General features: G+C 32.0%; 1 protein-coding gene and 1 long non-coding RNA gene across 2 annotated transcripts; both read left to right on the forward strand.

Moving 5' to 3' along the window:
* Positions 1–318: 318 nt before the first annotated feature.
* Positions 319–4,623, forward strand: LOC131600095 (uncharacterized). Its single transcript, XR_009283002.1, has 8 exons — positions 319–689; positions 1,636–1,701; positions 1,819–1,922; positions 2,415–2,444; positions 2,879–3,006; positions 3,657–3,749; positions 3,989–4,039; positions 4,407–4,623. It is a non-coding gene; the product is annotated as an uncharacterized LOC131600095 (long non-coding RNA).
* A 2,261-nt stretch (positions 4,624–6,884) lies between these two features.
* On the forward strand, positions 6,885–7,661 carry LOC131598176 (uncharacterized). The gene has a single exon (XM_058870802.1). The coding sequence runs from the start codon at positions 6,885–6,887 to the stop codon at positions 7,659–7,661; it is 777 nt and encodes a 258-aa protein (XP_058726785.1).
* The last annotated feature ends 11,468 nt before the right edge of the window (positions 7,662–19,129 follow it).

Genomic DNA, 19,129 nt, shown 5'->3' on the forward strand with positions numbered 1-19,129 from the left:
AAAATATTTGTCAAAGGATTTTACATCTGATTTTATAACAATTTGATGTGAAAAAATTTTGATTTAGTGATTTTACATCAAACATTTAATTCCACTGATGGGAAAAATAATGCGGTGGCAGTTTCGTAATTAAAATGAAATTGTGTTATAAGGGATTTTACATCGGTCCATTAAGCAACCGATGGGAAATGTTTTGCTTCATGGGTCTTTATATCGGTTCCTTAATAAAACCGATGGGAAATGTCCAACAGCATGGGCCTTTACTTCGGTCCATCTAGAAACCGATGGGAAATCTCTCCAATTATTTCCCCTAAAACCCTAGCCTCCTTTCCAACACAATATTTCGTTTTTCTTCTTCTGCCGAAACGAACCAAACAAACCCGCAACCTCCTCCCTTCTCCGACGACCCTCCCTTCTCTGACGACCCTACCTCCGCCGACGACCACCATCCTGCCGTCACCACCCTTCTTCTCTTCAAACTCAGTCACATAACATTCCATAAATTATCCACACCATTTTATCAACCTTCATCTTCTACCAAACTCCATTAATAACAACATACAGTTCCATAACAGTTCAAAAAAAGTAAGAAAACGGATCGTACGCCTTTCCTTGAATCCGCAACCACCGGAAAACCCACTTCACCGGACCTCCCGCGAGTTGATAACTCGCCGGAGTCGCCGCTACAGGTCAGCCTTGCGCTTTGGTGTTTACGCTTTTCCCAATATCCTCGCGTTTTTCTCTACGTTGTGTTATGTATTTTCATTCTAATTTTGCTCTGTTATGCTTTTAACATGTAATGTGTAGTTAAGATAATATGTGTATATTATACACACACATTGATTTTCACCTATTGAATAATTAGATACCCACACATTGATTTTCACCTATTGAATAATTAGATAAGTTCCTGATTTTTTCGGTGTTCGTGCTTCATAGATACCCACACATTGATTTTCACATATTGAATAGATAAGTTCCTGATTTTTCCCCCGATAATATGTATTTATTAGTTAAATTAGTTATGAATGTGCATTTGATGGTCATGCTATGATGTTAAGCTGAGATCTTGAATTGCGGTTTGTGTTACGCTCTCAAGCTTGATATGGCAGTAAAATATGAGTAAATGTAGGCTATGCAGTTGTGATTATGGTTGTAAACCTGTTAATAGTATAATTGAGGATCACAGTTTAAAACTTAGATGAGAGGACTAATTTAAACAAGGAGTTTATTGCTTTGTAGCAACTTTAGATTTTTGAAGGTTCAGTTTAACTATATTTATTAGATTTTCATGTGACTTATGAACTTAATTGATTGAATTTGTTTGATAGAGCACTTCTTTCATGGTTGATTGTATAGCAATATGTCAGTTAATTTCCTTTTTTAAGTCATTTGGTCATTTGTTGGTTTTGGAGACAATTTGTTGATAACTAACTTAATACCTTTTCGGTGTAACTTGTAACTTCAATAACAAACTGAAAATACAGTGTTGATTCTCGCCTTTGTGAATGTAACTCTGTGTGATCGTAATAATATGACTTATTTATTGAGTTAACAATAAATCTAGTCCCACATATACACTACCTTATTCCGACAGAGTACTATAATTGTGATGCTACCTTTCCTATTTGGCAGATTCAAAAGTTTACTACACGGTTTCCATCAATCTATGAAGTACAATCATTCATTGCTGCTTTGAAGGTAACAGTTGCTTCTCATAATATAATAAATTGCCACAAAAATATTTAGAACCAGTGGTTGCGCTTATAAAACTATTTTATTTCATTGTCGAGTCTTGATTTTTTTGCTCCTTCCCAGGTGATCCTAAAAGATGACAAGGACCCTAAACCTTTAAATATTGACTTTGGTTCCGAAATTTCGTCTCAGTCAGAATTTATGTCAACAAACAAACACTCTTACAGGTATAAAAGAGCTTTGTGCCATAGGTAAGATTTTGGAGTGATGGGAGGATGTGACTTCGAGATACTAAGCTTTGATGAATCATTAATTGTCATTGTGTTTCTCTGTTTAATGCATAACCATTCACTGATCTGTTTTCAACTTTCATATACATCCTTTGTTCTTTTCTTTTCTGTTTTGTCCTTACTTTAATGTGGAGTAAACATAGGTTCTCATCACCAGATATGACTCCTCTAAAATGAGTAATATTAATCATTTACAGACAAATCATTTATAGACAAATCAATTTTTGATACTATTTGCATATAGATAATAAACCAGAGTGTGTTGAAATATCAATTTGTTCACTTCAACAGCAACTCACTTCAGTGGGTGAGCCACATCTCTCATCACTTATATTGAAGTATCAGTTGACATAATTCTAAAAGAGATTGGATGCATAATATTCTTTAGTGATTATTTGTTACTCCTAATATTCTTTTCCTTTGATGCAGAGATATATATGGAAGATTCTTCCTTCCAAGGTAGCAATCCCTCTCACTTATGGCTTCTTTTGTTGGTTAAATATGATGTGACATTTTATTGTCATTTATTGTCTTTTTTTTTTCTCACTTCGGTATTAGAGTAAAACTCGAATTGAAAGTTCTAAATTCTGAAAACTTCTTAATCTTCTTTAGCTTTAACTTGTATATAAGGTTTTTATGCTTCATGTAGTTTCATTGTATCTCTTAAGTGTGGAATTTTTTAGCCATGTTCCTCGCACATACTGATTATTAGTTGGTTATGTTAATAGCAATCTTCATGACCACGAGTGATAATCATTAAAAAAAGTGTACCATAACTATATATAAATGTCTTTCTTATGCCTCTCATGTTCCATCTTGTTCATATTCTTTCTCAAGTGACCATTTTTTATATGTATGACATAATTAATGTGTAACTATTTTGTAAATTATAGGTTTGGAGCTTGGCTTAGAACCTACACTTCCATATTTGAGTCCGCTACTAGTTGGAGAGAAGTTTCTAATTGGTGCAAATCTTGCATCTGCAGGAATTGGAATTCTCAATGATACTGAATTTCAGTTTGTAAGTGTCACATTAAACTATACTTCTAAAAAAAGTGTACCATAACATTAAACTCTCATTAATTAAGATTGTTTTGCAGTTGAATATAATTAGAATCTACAAACAGCTTAGGCTATTTCAAGCTATGAAGCACGGACACCCCGAATTTGACCCCGACACTGACACGGCGACACCGATAAAATTTTTAAAAAATAAATAAATTAAACGTAATCACAAGTGTCGATGGAAGTCTCCGATAGTGACACGGACAAAGACACGCCTGTTTTCAGAGGTGTCGGTGCTACATAGATTTCAAGTGTATCACAAAAGAGTAAGTGCACACATTGGTTCAGAAGGAGCAAGAAACTTAGTTAACATAGCACTTGTACTAATCACTGTTGGCGGCAATGATTTTGTCAACAATTATTATTTAGTCCTTTATTTAGCAAGATCTCGTCAATTTTCTCTCCCAGATTATGTTAGATATCTCATTTCCGAGCACCGCAATTTTTCCCCCAGATTATGTTAGATATCTCATTTCCAAGAATCGGTTTTTTCTCAGTTTTTTTTTGAATTTATTCGTTTCTTTTTTCTCAGTTTTTTTTTGAATTTATTCGTTTCTTTTTTGAATTTTTCCTCTATTTCGTTTTCTGGTGATTTTTGTTCTACAGGGAACTAAGTTTATAATAATAGACAAAAATATTGAGAGCAAGAGTGAAATGACTTACCTACGGCAAGGGGGTTATCGCCAGTTTATTGTTGAGGTATGCGTTTTTTATTACTGCTTTCGTTTCTATAAATTTGTCACGAATTGTTGTCACAAGAGCTGTAATTTGTTGTTATGACTGAGTTGCAATTCTGTTGTTGTAATTGATGTTGTTGCTGAATGTTGATTAGATTATGTTTTTGTTGAATATCTTCGAATCATTGTTGTTACAACTTTGATTTTGCACTTGTTACCGTTGCCGAGTCGTGTGCTGAAGCGATTGAATTGTTGCTGCAGGTGTTGCTTGAAGAATGAGAGCTTCTTGTGATGAAGGCTTGAACAAATCTTGTAAGTTACTCTTGCTTTCCCTTCCACTTGCTTTGTTGAAGAACACCTTTGAGTTGTTGTTACTAACAATTTTTGTAGGACTTTAACTCTAGTCATTAAATCTAGTCATTTACATGTGTAAATTTATCTTAACCTTCAGCTCTCCAAACTAACAATAACCAAATGATTCCAACTATCTAACGTCTCACATTAAATCTAGTCATTTACATGTGTTCTTCAACATATATTGGGGCTTTCATTTCTTATATGTTTTGGTTTTTTTAGTGATGGCAGTTTCGGCTTCATATTCTTCCATATTTGAAATTATTGAATTCATTATGCATGTACTTTTTTCCTGTAATTTGACTTCTGTCAATTGACTTCACAGGCTTCCCAATGACAGGCATGAATTCTTCTCGTGGATGCATGTTGGTATTTTAAGTGCGCTAAAGGACTTAAATGGTTGGATATTTGTTGCTTTGTTATTTTGTAGTAGTCCATTGTGTGTAAACTTTCTAATAATTTTGTACACTTGTGTATCCTAGATTAATACTTTTGTAAAATTTGAAGAATATATATTAACTATTTGGTGCAATGAAATTATATCCTTCACTGGTTAGAAAAATATGAAAATAGTGACCTAAATGTGGTCTGTGTGAAAAATGTGCAAAATAACAACCTAACTTTGGTCACAAAAATTATAGGTTAAAATAAGAAAAACAGCTATTATACGCTTACAAGCAGAACACATATTACATCGGGCAAAATGGAAAACCGATGTAAGAACTTATCTATTACATCAGGCAAAATGGAAAACCGATGTAAAAACTATCTATTACATCGGGCTGACAAGACGACCGATGTAAAATATGGCGTATATATTTTTTTATAAAAAAATTACATTATTTTTCACATCAGACCTCTGAATTCAACCGATGTCGTATGTTATTTTTTCACATCGGGCTAAGGCTTAGCCCGATGTAAAATGTCTCTGACTTATTACATCGCCTGGCTTTACATCGGGCTCAGACCCGATGTAAAAAGTACTTTTTGCCCGATGTAAAAAGTACTTTCTGCACTAGTGTGTGAGGTTGCCTCTTCAATTGCTCAAACATTGGACTTCAAAGTTGAATTTCAAGACTTTTGTAAATATAATGGATAAAATTATCTTAATGTATTTACAACTCTAAGAAAGGTTGAAGACTTCTAATGCATTTCAAGACTTTCTGAATATCGTTGTTCCGTCTCAAACCATAGGGTGAATTTTTCACTTAGAGAGAACAAAGTGTTTTTCACTATAAGTTACCCTTTTCTAATTAAGAACAAAAATAGAGAAGAATGTTAGACTGATCAGATTTGGATTCAAGTGTCACATATGCTGCTGAATTGATATCCAGATATTACTTTCATCAGGGTCACCTTTGTTAGGCTCTTATGTGAGGAACGTGATAAACATTTCATCTAAGCACTTAGTATCCACATCTCCTTGAATATGATATGTAATTTTCCAAATGTCACTTCTAAAATATATGCAATTTAGGTTTGTTGTCTCTTTAAGCAGTAATGTCTTGGTTATCTTTATGCAGTTAGTCTGTTCTCTCTCTTGGGCTTTTTCATTTTTGGTTGAATGATGACGGTAGTGTCACTCTACTATAAGTACATTGAAAATTAGATTCTATTAGTTTGATATAATATTCTTGTCAGAACTTGGCTAAACAATCCTCCCATGAGTCAGTCATCAATGTTGTGGTGCCTTGTCTTTCTTCCACGCTGTTGTCATGCTTTCTATTATGCCGTTGCCACGCTGTGCGTTTTCTTCGGCAAGTTTTAAGTGTTTTTCTTTTATGGGTTTTTTAGGAGGTTGTGTTAATTTTTTCTTATAATTGAGAAGTCCTACTTATTTGTAAATCAGTACTTTTGCTAGTAATGAAAACCCAATTTATTTTGTCTAGAAAGTCCTATATATTTACATTGTCCACTAGAGGGGACTGTTGCTTTTTGCCTTTTCCATTGAAAACATACAAAATTTTCTTCAAGGTTTAGGACAAAGATAAAATGTTTTATCTTACATGTGTGCAAATGATTTTTTTTAGTTCATGTTTGTAAATTTAAACTTATCTAAAGATAAAAGTTTGCAATAATGAAATTTTGTTATTGACATTTGATGTGTTCATTCCTTATAGTTGCAAAAATTTCAATATATATTTACTCATCATATTTGCAGAAGATTTGATATGCTACTTAGAGGTCTAGATGTTGAGAAATACACGGCGCATCCATTGCTCAACATCACGACCTCTAAGTTACATTTCAAGCCTTTTTTAAGCAAGATCGGTAAACTTATATTAAATATTTTTACAACTTTAAAAAATTAGCAAATGAAAATATCAATAACAAAATTCTATTATTAGTGCAAACTTTTATTTTAAATACCATTTTCAAATGTAAATAAAAATATTATACCTTTGTCCAAGACCTTGAACAAGATTTTGTATATTTTCAATGAAAAATGTAAAAAGCCAGAGTCCGCCTCTAGTGGTGGAGATTGTCAAGAGGATTTTCCACACAAATTAGATTGGACTTTGATTACAGCCAGAGGGTTGATTTGGCAATTTGCTATTTAAATATCACAACACTACTATAATTATTGTCTTTGACAACACTCTTTTATCCTACATGTAAAAAATGTAACCTAAAATAATATATAGGACAACTTTATCTTATTGTTGCCTATGGTAGATTTATAGTTCATGACAGATTTAATTCGCCTTTTTGGGAAGCACCGTGGTTGGATGACAAAGCTCTAAAAGAGGTATTTCCGAATTTATTTATTGCCTCTAGTCTTAAAAATGTGTCGGTAGCCGCTATGGGAGGATGGGTTAATGGAGTGTGGCAATGGGGAGATTTTGGAATCTCCGGTTCCATTGAGGGGAATAACGGTTTTGATACGAATATCTTGTCTTTGAGGGGGTGTTTGGCGGAGTTTGATGGTTGGAAGGAAGGAAAAGATGAAGTTGTGTGGAGGGGAAATCCGGAAAAGGTTTTTTCGGTAGCTTCTTTTTATGCTTTTTATGAGAATTTACGCATTCCGTTTGGTCCTTCAAATAGACATGAGGAAGCTTTTGGTATTTTGTGGAAGATGGAAGTTCCGTTTAAGATAAAGGCTTTTGGGTGGAGATTACTTCATAATAGGCTACCTATGAAAGATCTTTTGGAGAGGAGAGGTATGTCTTTTCCTTTGAATGAATTAAAATGTACATTTTGTGAGTATGGTGTGGAAAGTAGAAATCACTATTTTTTTGATTGTTGGGTGGTAAAGTATATTTGGAGAGAGATAGCTTCTTGGGTGGGTAAAGAAGATAATGTAGAGGAGGAGTGTTTGTCGTCTTTTATGGAATGGCACTCTTATTTTTATAGGAAGAAAGCGCATGGTAGGAAATTGAATGTGGTTTGGATGGCTATAACTTGGATTTTGTGGTCGGTTAGGAACGGTTGGTGCTTTCGTAAGGAGCCTTGGAATGTGAATAATATTGTTTGGAACATTAAGATATTGGTTTGGAAGTGGTCGTTTTGTGGGAAAATTACTTATCCCTATTACTCTTTTTACGAGTTTTGTATGGATCCTATATACTTCCTCTCGTAATTGTAATTGGTTTGTAATTTCTCTCTTTTTTGTCGGCGCTTTCGATTTTCTTTATAAAGGTTTCGAGAACCCTTTGTTCTCGCATCAATGATATCTCTTGCTTTCTAAAAAAAAGAAGTTGTCTAGCAGCAGGTTATAAGCATCCCTTATTCTAACTTTTGGGATGTTTATCTAATGCTAATATAACACATACCAATTGTAATAGGAAATATTACACATACCAATTGTAACTTTTATGAGTTTTGTAAAAATCCTTTGTTTTATATCTCTTAGGTTTCATTTGGTGTGTAATTTTTCTTTTCCGATTTGTCTTATCGGATCTCTTTTGTAACCGGGTTTGAGAATTTCTATTCTCTTTTTAATGAAACTTGCTTACAAAAACAAAAAAAAAAAATATTTTGGGTTAAACTTTATTTCAGTTTTCTTCCCAATAGTATAATATAATATAATTATTTTAACTTATTAATAAATAATATAATATATATTAATATATTTTGTTTTCTTTCCAATTCTAATTATATAATATAACCACTTTTAATTATAAATAAGTCATTCTATATATATATATATACATATATATATATATATATATATATATATATATATATATATATATATATATATAACCAGTTTGTATTTGTAAGGTGATTTGTTTCTATATGGGGGAAGATCTTGGAACGGAGAATCAGGAGAAGAATATGGAGTGAGGATGCGGCGGCGATCAACAATCGACTTCGCGGAGCATCGACGAGATTGATTTCAGAGTGAAACTTCGATGATTGAAAATGGAAGAAAGGAATATGAAGTGAAATACAGTCTTTGTTTGTCATCGTCCTATATTATTGTTGCCGCCAACACAGTTGAATCGTGTTCATATGTCTTTACGCCCGCGTTTCATGATTCATTCTCCCGTTAAGATTGGTTGGGTTTTAATGGATCCTACGCGTTCTATTTTAATATTAAATTTACCCTATTTCAATTTGATACTAAAATAATAAACTTTGGAGCTTGATACTGTTAACTTTGGAGTTTTATACGGTTACTAATGTTGAAGTTGATGTTAATTTTATCAACTCAAAGGCCAATGTTGCTGTTATAGACTATATTGTTCCGGGCTGCTGATAGATACTTTTAATTTTTCAGTCTTCAAATGTAGTTTTTATTAAGCATAATTTAGTTGTTGTTGTTGTTCATAGTTTAGTTTTTATTAAACAACAAATTGAGGCGAAGAGTCTTCTTTCGAAATAGCAACTTTAAGTGGCTAGTCCCCAAGCTGAACCAAAATTTTATACTGACCTGTCTCAAACTAATGAGACCTTTTAATCTTGGCTAATCTTACAAAACGAGACAGGGTAACCAAGAGATTTTATATCGGGCCTATGTCAAACCTTAGCAACCTTTCAAATCATGTCAACCATACGAACCGATTTAAGGTTTTATTAAGAATAACCACAAATCAACTTGAGATTTTAAAACTGGGTTGATCTCGAACCGATGAAATCTTTTGAACCGGCTGAGCTGTCGAACTAAACTAGTAACTTAGTAACTAAATCCCCAAACTAAAGCTTTAAAGAGTTTAGCTTCGAACCCAAATAAACAATTCCTAATTAGCTACATTACTCAATGAAGATCAAAATTTTCCTTGGTGAATTTACAATACTACCCTTTAAAAATTACATAAACGCTTCACTTGCAAAAGACCTTTCTTGAAAGCACTATGACTAAATCTTTTATTGAGAGAACGAGAGAAATATTTTTTGAGAGCAAGTGAGACATGGCAATGAATTATAGTAGTTTATTGGTTGAAGATACCTAACTAAATTCAAGGGTAAGAGAGTGTTCACATTTTTAAATAATAATATTAAGTCATGGTTCAACGATAATTAAATGAAATATTTAAAATTAATACCATTCCGCATATTTCAAAATAATATTTTATAAATATTTAAAAAAATAATATTGTTAAAAATGGATTAAAATTTTTTCTAAGCGGAGTGTTTGTTTGATGGATTCAAATAGGATTTCTAGGAATGTGAGGTTGGGAACCTTATATTTCTATGTTTGTTTGAAGTTTTAACAAAATATTCCTAGGTATATTTTATTCCTTGGAATATCATTTACTCGTAGAATTTAAAAAAAAATTCTCATGTCAAAAGATGAGAATCTTACATTTCCATAGGAATAAAAAGTAACCAACTATAACTATCCACTTATAAATTATTTCAGCACTTTTATATTTATATTTAAATTTTTTAAATTATAAATAAAATAAAATTTCAAAATATTCCTAGGAACCTAAATAAATTGCCTAACAAATTGATGGGAATTATATTCCAACAATAACATTCATAAGAATAACATTTCTGTAAATTTAATCCTCGAAACAAACACACCCTAATAAATAAATTTTTTAAAAAAATTGTAAAGACATTATAGTCACATTTGAACGGTTAGAAATGAAAATTTAAATAATAAATTAATCCTACATGATAAAAAATTAATTTTTCGTTTTGAATATTTTACATCAATGAGAAAATCAGAAATTTTACAAGCTTGAATATTTTATCAAAGTTAAACCTTAAAACCGTGTTCAAAAACTGACTTAATTCATATAGATTAAAAGAATATTTTCAACGGGTGTATGTCGGATATAATCCCTTTTTTTAGAATTGGCTTCTTTCTTTTTACAACTTAGGGAAGTATCCCTTATATTCTCTTTTCTAATTTCATTGCCTCTTTAAAAAAAAAATGATTTTACAGCTGTTAGCTAGATTGCTCGTTTCTCTAATAGAACAAACCCATCATCACTCACTAAACACAATTTTTTGGTTGTTCATATTCATGCTTCTTTTTCAAATTGGATTATTTTATTCAAATTAATTATTTTCATAAATTGACAATACTTTTTCAAATTGGATAAAATTAGTTTTTCATTTTTTTTCAAATAAAGCCCTGGTCTTGTGCTGCCCTGATTTTTAGGATAATAAAGCCCTAGTCTTATGGCTTTTCTATTTTTTAGGATTAATTGCGTCAGAATTTCCATGAAACATAGCTTTTCTATTTTGCTTCACTCGGTGTAAAAAGGCTATAAATGCCTGATGTTCATTTCAAGAACAATTCAATTCGCTTATAATACACTAGAGTAATTTGACTCTCTGCCATGGACTGCCATCCGCCATCAACAATATTAACTGTGTCTTTTATTTTTTTTCTTCTTATTTTCTTTTGGAATAATATATTGCCTAGGTTCTCGTATTGTTAACCATCATGGCATGTTATCGGAGAATCCGAAAATATTTACTAATATAGTTGTTTAGAGCACACCATGCGTGTAACTGATACTGCTGCGATCGGTTATGGAGGGTGCAATGCAGTTATAGTCTCATAGTCTCAGCATCAGACGATCCTACGTGTAAGTTCGTTTTACTCTTTTTATTGCTAAAAAATATATAATCAATGGAAGTATGTTTACTATTATGGAGGGTGCAATGCAGTTATAAGGTTTGTTTTACTCTTATAGTTGAATGTTTTAGTTATTTATGATTACTTTGAACTTTCACTTATTGAAGCTTTCATATATATATATATATATATATATATATATATATATATATATATATATATATATATATATATATAAAGAGCAGTTTTGTCAATTGTTAATTGTGGATCACGATCACATAAATAGTGGGTTGTTCAAATTATGATAAGGATCAGACAGAGCTATAACACGTTATTTGATAATATTTGTAATAAATAATGTATTGGTGAAAGGGAACAATAGTAATTTATTCAAATTTCACTATGCTATAGTGCTATAGCCGCTATTTAACAATACTGCATATCATTGTCTCATTTTCCAACCACACATGTTATCTTTTCTCCTATTATTTTCCAGATCTTGAACATATGACATGTTAATGTCCTCTTTTTTATTTTTCCTTTCCCATTTGGCATCAATTGTTTTTATGCTTTTCTCTCTATTGATTGATTAACCGGTTGATTGTTTCTAACTTCTTCATTTTAACAGCATGATAGTTACTTGCTTATCATATGGCAAAGCTGGAGATTTCTTAATTTCTTGGTCTATAAATAATATTGTTATCACTATAAAAGAAATTGATTCAAGTAATCATACTAATAATTTACAAGCATCATCAAAAAAGCATGGAGCTTATTTACTCCCTCTACAAAAATTTGCAAAATCTTAGGATGAAGAATCAGAAGAAAAGACTCTTATCAACCTAGATGGTAGCAAGGGATGCATGGATGTTTCATACCACAATTCTGATGTTATATCTAATCACATTAAGCAACTTCAGGTTAGTATATCCATGTTTTTTTTAGTAAGCAAGATATCATTAAAGGGAGAACTAAGGGTTCTCCAACCCACTTACAAAAGAAACGGGATAAACCCGACAAAAAAAGAAAATTACACACCAATTACAATCACGAGAGATAATACAAAGGATTCATACTAAACACATAGAATGAATAATTGGGATGTGTAATTTTTCCGCAAAACGACCATTTCCACACCAAGAGCTTGATATTCCAAACGGCGTTGTTCACATTCCAAGGCTCCTTCCGGAAACACGAACCGTTTCTAATCAACCATATAGTCCAAGTAGTAGCTAACCAAACACTACCCGACTTTCTATCCTTTACCTTTAGACTACGAAAAAAATGGTACCAGTCCATAAAATTTGGCCGGCACTCGTCTTCTATATTAACCCCTTTACCCACCCAAAAAGCTATCTCCCTCCAAATATTTTTAACCACCAAACAACCAAAAAATATATGATTACTACTTTCCGAACAATATCCATCACTGAAACGTGACTGTTGCTTTTTTGCATTTTCATTGAAAAGGTAAACAAACTTTCTTCGAGGTTCCAGACAAAGATAAAATATTTTTATTTTACATGTGTAAAAATGATTTTTGCGATTTTTTTTAGTTCATGTTTGTTGGTTTAAACTTATCTAAAGACAAAAGTTTGCATTAATAAAATTTTGTTTTCGACATTTTGACGTGTTCATTCCTTTAAGTTGTACAAAGTTTAATATAATTTTCCTCATCATATTTGCAGGAGGTCTGATGTGAGGTCGAGATGTTGAGTAATACATGGAACATCCATTACTCAACATCACGATCTCTAAGTTGCATTTCAGGCCTTTTGTAAGCATGATGGAAGAACTTATATTGATTTTTTTAAAAAAACTTTAATTAATGAGCACATGAAAACTTCAATAACAAAATTTTATTAAACCTGACAAATATGAAATAAAAAATATCGTGTTTTATCTTTGTCCAAGACCTTAAAGAAAATTTTATAGTTTTCAGTGAGAAATGGAAAAAGCAAGAGTCCAATTCCAGTGATTGACATTGTGAGGAAGATTTTCCAGACAAATTAGATCGGACTTTGATTACCGCCAGAGTGTTGATTTGGCTTATTTGCTATTTTTAAGATCACTATATTATAATATTTATTGTGTCTGGCAACACTCTTTTATCCAACATGTAAAAAATATAACATAAAATTAGTATAGACATCAATTTATGACTGCTACCAGATATATATTCGCTATTTCGTGAGTCTATGCCCTAAAATAATTCTTCTAAACTTTTTTTCGATAACCTTTATTTTAGGTTGCTCCAAATAGTATAATGTAATATAAACTTAAAGATAGTGTTACGAATAAACTTTAACGCCATATTAATTAATATAATATTAATATTATATTAAAGAAACATAGTAAAAAATTAAAGTATATTATTTTTAACTTTTTGTTTTCCATCAGGGATTTTATTTTTCTTTTTTTAATGTTTCTTTTCTCATCATTAATGTAAAAGTTATACGATCATTAATTTAAAAGATAGAGGTACGAATAATCCTCTTTTATTGGAAAAACAATTCAAATTTGATATACCTCTTTCAATTTTCAGTCACTCCTTGTTAATCCTCAAAGTTCTCAAGGAAATGATATACCTCTGTCAAACACTTGTTTAGATGAATAGTCAAATATGTAAAGTAACTTCAAGCCATCAGAAAAATCGGATATCCTTCCCGTGACCAAACAACCAGATGGAATTTTCAGACGAGTTAGCTAATTAGTAAAAGAAATCACACTACAAAATTTTAATTTTTTAAATAGTAATATTAAGTCATAGTTCCGCCATGATTAAATGAAAATATTCAAAATAAACACCATTCTACATATTTTAAAAATATATTTTTCAATTATTTTAAAAAATAATTTTGTTAAAAATACATTGAAGATTTTTCTTATAAATAAAATTTTTTAGTCATATTTGAAGAGTTGAAAATGAAAATTTACATAATAAATAATCCAACGTGTTTAAAAATCATATTTTCAATTTAATAAAATTATTCTGCAAGTTAAGATATGACGTAAAAATTAAATTTGGTCTCCTTTTGCCTTTTATTTTCTTTTGGAATACTATATTGCTTAGGTTATCGTATTGTTAACCATCATGGCATGTTATATTGGTTCAGACTATTTGATGCAAGGTACACTTGCTGATCTCCACTTTCCATTAAATTCATCTTGAATCTTGAACTGACTTAGACGTTGGAGTTCTAACATTGCATGTCTTATTTGACATGTGACTATACACACGGGAGGGGCTGAACCGAGATTTTAAGTGGGCTCATCTCAAACATGGGAGAGATTTTAGTCTGGGCTAAACTTACGAACCGAGACAGTGTTTTAACAGGCTAACCAAGAATCTATGAGATTTTTAAATTGGGCACAGCTTACAAACCAATTTAAGGATTATAAAGGATAGCCACGAACCAACTTAAGATTTTAATACCAAGATGATCTCACACTTGATTTTGTAATTGGATCAACACCATTCTTTAGTCTTCTCACCCGTCTGTATCCATTAATGATAAACTGCGGGGATTATATTAATAAAAACCTCTAGGTTACAAAAATGATAGAGAGAGAACCTTTAACCTCTCTCTAACCTAGTTTTTGTCTTTTTGCCATTTTTTCTCGAATGGCCCGGTGTTCTCAGGAAGAGAGTGATGGGTGGAGGAAGGTAGGGAGGAGGAAAAGGAGAAACTCTGGGTCAGGTTATTGGGATGTTGCCGGTAGAGGTGTGGGAAGGTTAGAGGGTGTTTCAACTACTTTCTTAACTGAATTTGGTGAAAAGTGGAAGGCTAGAGACCTTTTCTTTGAGTTAAAAGAGTTGGGAGACCTAGAGGAGGTGGTTGTCTCCCCCAGAAGAGATAGAAGGGGGAGGAGATTTGGTTTTGCTCGCTGTAAAGTTAGATAACATGGTTTTAGTTAGATAACATGGTTTTGGAAGGGAGGAAATTATATGCGAACTTGCCGAGGTTCCAGAGGCTTGCTAGGGTGCAAGAGAAGGTGCGTGGGAGTAAGGAGGTTGGATGTGTGTCTTATGTCGGGGAGAAGGGTGAGAGGTGTTTCAGAAGAGGCAATGTTTGTTTGGTTGACAACAGGTCCTTTAAGGAGGTTATGCTCAATGGGCATAAAGGAGGGACAAAGGAGGAAGAGGTGTTCAAACCGTTGTGGTTCAGAACCGAGAAAGAAGAGTTAAGAAGATATGAACAGGCTTATATTGGGTAAGTGAAGGATCCAGGGGTAGCTTTGTCCCTGAAGCAGCTTTTTATGGATGAAGGTATCTTTACTATTAGGGTCACTATTCTGGGACCTAATATGTGCATTCTGGAAGACCTGGTTAAAGGTGAAGTGGAGAGCTTTGTGGAAGAAAGGAAGAACTGGTGGGAGAATTGGTTTCTCAGCATTCGACCATGGAAACCAACTGACATGGATTTGGAGAGAATCTTATGGCTAAGAGTGATGGGGACACCTTGCCATGCATGGGGTGTGAGTTTCTTCAAGTTCATAGCCAACCAAAGAAAATCTTATGGCACGATGACATGGATTAATTCCGTCTGAATTTCCATGAAACTTTTCTTTTCTGTTTTGCAAAGGCTATAAAGGCTTTTCGATTTTTATAGCACTATAGAACATCGGATATTGATAGATCTGCTTTGAAAACCACAATGCTATCTTAGTTTTGCTATATTTGTGTTAAACACTATTTGCTGGGATTTATGATCGACAATACTGATTTGTGACTGTGTCGAGTAATATCAAATAGCGGCGCCATGGCTGCTATGGTGGATATACATGGCGGTTTTGGGACTCACCCCAATGGTAAATATTAGTGGTGGGAGCAATGCAGTTATAGTCTCAGCGTCAGACCATCGGACGTGTAGGTTTATTTTACTCTTTTTGTTGCAGAAAAATAGATAATCATTGGAAGTATGTTTACTATTCTACTTAATTCCTCACTATCTTATTAGTCATATATGTTTTGCAATGCTTGGTTGTTGTTTGTATGTTTTGCAATTCACGGTCCTTGCTTCTTGAGTCTAATTTATTTTCTTTTTTAGGTATGGAGCTTATCTAGGGGAACACTACTAAGAAGTATAGTTTTCCCTTCAATAATTAACGCAATTGCATTGGATCCAGTTGAACACGTCTTCTATGGTGGGAGTAGTGATGGAAAATATTTATTGCTGCACTCAACACTTGAAAGAATCGCTAATACTAATAATTATGGGAAGTATATCATTGTCTCATTTTCTAACCACATGTTATCTTTTCTCCTCTTACTTTTCAGATCTTGTCTCATTTGGCATCTATTATTTTTATGCTTTTCTCTATTGATTGATTAACCGGTTGATTGCTTCGGACTAACTTCTTCATTTTATCGGCAAGATATTTACTTGCTTAACATATGGCAAAGTTGGAGATTTCTTAAATTCTTGGTCTATAACTAATATTCTTGTCGCTAGACAAGAAATTGACTCAAGTAATCATACATTTAATTTACAAGCATCAACAATAAAGCATTGAGCTTATTTACTCCTTCTAGAAATATTTGCAAATTCATGGGATGAAGATTTAGAAAAAAAAGACTCTTATCAACCCAAGTGGTAGCAACGGATGTTTCATACCACAATTCTAATGTTATGTCTAATCATATTAAGCAACTTCATATATTTATCACTCTTTCTGAGATTTAAAACATGTCTGATTTAGACTTATGTCACATCGACTTACAATTAATATCTATGTCAATAATGTCTTTATTAACTAATTCTAATTGTGATTTAACCTATGTTGTTAATCTTGAGTAGCGATGCGACATGATCAACCCCATAATCGGAGCAGCGCCGAAGTGGGATCCGGCGTGGCCGCTATTAACAACATAGAATTTGATATCTTTTTTCATTATGTCTCAGCAAAGTTGTTCAGTTACGGCTTCTAAAATCGGGATAGAGAAACTTAAACACGATTACGAAAGGCCAATGGATATGGATAAACAATGAAAGAAATGGATGAAAACTTGCATAAAATTGGTCTAAAGGAGCTATTAGACGATGGTCAAGCAAGAACCTTCGAAGAAGATCACAAATAAGACATACATGTTTTGTTTGCCAAACACGTTTTCAATTTGGAGGTAGATTTTTTATATCTCTAGCATCACAAGTTTTTCTTCGGCAAGTTAACTGTTTTTCTTTTATGGCTTTCTTACAAGATTGTGTTAATTTTTTCCTATAATTGAGAAGTCCTACTTATTTGTAATTCGATACTCTTGCTATTAATGAAAACCCGGTCTATTTTGTCCAGAAAGTCCTATTTACAATGTCCACTAGAGGGGACGAATGCTTTTTTCCGTTTTCCATTGAAAACATAAAAAACTTTGTTCAAGGTTTAGAACAAAGGTAAAATGTTTTACCTTACATGTGTGCAAATGATATTTTTTTAGTTCATGTTTATAAATTTAAACTTATCTAAAAATAAAACTTTGCACTAATGAAATTTTGTTATTGACATTTTGATGTGCTCATTCCTTATTATATGTGCACATGAAAACATCAATAACAAAATTCTATTATTAGTACAAACTTTTATTTTAAATACCATTTACACATGTAAGATAAAAATATTATACCTTTGTCCAAGACCCTGAAGAAAATTTTATATATTTCAATGAAAAATGCAAAAAGCAAGAGTCCACCTCCAACGATGGAGATTGGGAAGAGGATTTTCCCCACAAATTATATTGGACTTTGATTACAGCTAGAGGGTTGATTTGGCAGTTTGCTGTTTAAATATCAAAACACTACAATATTTATTGTCTTTGACAACACTCTTTTATCCAACATGTAAAAAAATGTAACCAAAAATAATATAGGGGACAATTTTTAAACTTTAACAATAAAATTTGTCTAGCAATAGGTTATAAGCATCCCTTATTCTATCTTTAGGGACGTTTATCTAATATTGATATAGTTCTAACAAAAATATACATTTATTTATTGTTGCTATTAGAATTAACTCTTCTAAATTTTTAGTGTTAAACTTTATTTCAGTTTCCTTCCGGATAGTATAATGTAATTTAATTTAATAATAAATAATATAATATATATTAATATATTTTGTTTTACATAGAGACTATGGTTTGTAGGTGGTCTTTTTGCGGCAAAATTACTTATCCAAATTTTTCTTTTTAGGAGTTTATTAAGGATCTGTTGCTTTTTATCTCGTAATGTTAATTGGTTGTAATTTTCACTTTTTTTTCGGGTTTTCCCGTCTTTTCGCGTAATAGTTCTCCCTATTAATATATCTTGCTTACACAAGAAAAAATTTTTGTTTTCGTTCCAATTTCAATTATATAATATAACGACTTTTATCACAAATAAGTCATTCAAATTTAATATATATATATATATATATATATATATATATATATATATATATATATATGAGAATGGTATATTTATATGAGAAAATGAGAATAAATTACAGCCATTAGATCAATTTGTAAGATTGAGATTAACTCACAATCTTAAAAATATCAGTTTCCTCAAAATTTACATGATTTCTCTCTCTTCATCCCGGAATTCACTCTTCCTTCTCCAATTTTATCTCTTCTCATATGAATCACTTTGTTCATCTAATCAATTTTAATGGATTCTATACGTTCTGTTTTAATATTAAAGTTACCCAATTTCAATTTGATACTAAAATAATAAACTTTGGAGCTTGATACCGTTAACTTTTGGAGTTTTATACTGCTACTTATGCTACTTATGCTGAAGTTTGTGTTAAAGGCCAATGTTGCTGTTATAGACTGTATTGTTCAGGGCTGCTGAGAGATACTTTTAATTTTTCAGTCTTCAAATGTAGTTTTTATTAAGCGTAATTTAGTTGTTGTTGTTCATAGTTTAGTTAATTTATCAAAAATGTGTGGTAGTAACTTGGATGGGTCTGTCCCAACTCAAGCTAAATTTTCCTATGATGTAATCTTGTAATAAATTATCATGTAAATATTTCATCTATTTTTCTATTGAAATCGTGGATTGAGACTTTGAACTTACTAAGCAATTTTATGGGAT

The sequence above is a fragment of the Vicia villosa genome, linkage group LG4, assembly GCF_029867415.1.
Source record: "Vicia villosa cultivar HV-30 ecotype Madison, WI linkage group LG4, Vvil1.0, whole genome shotgun sequence".
NCBI classification, from domain to species: Eukaryota; Viridiplantae; Streptophyta; class Magnoliopsida; order Fabales; family Fabaceae; genus Vicia; species Vicia villosa.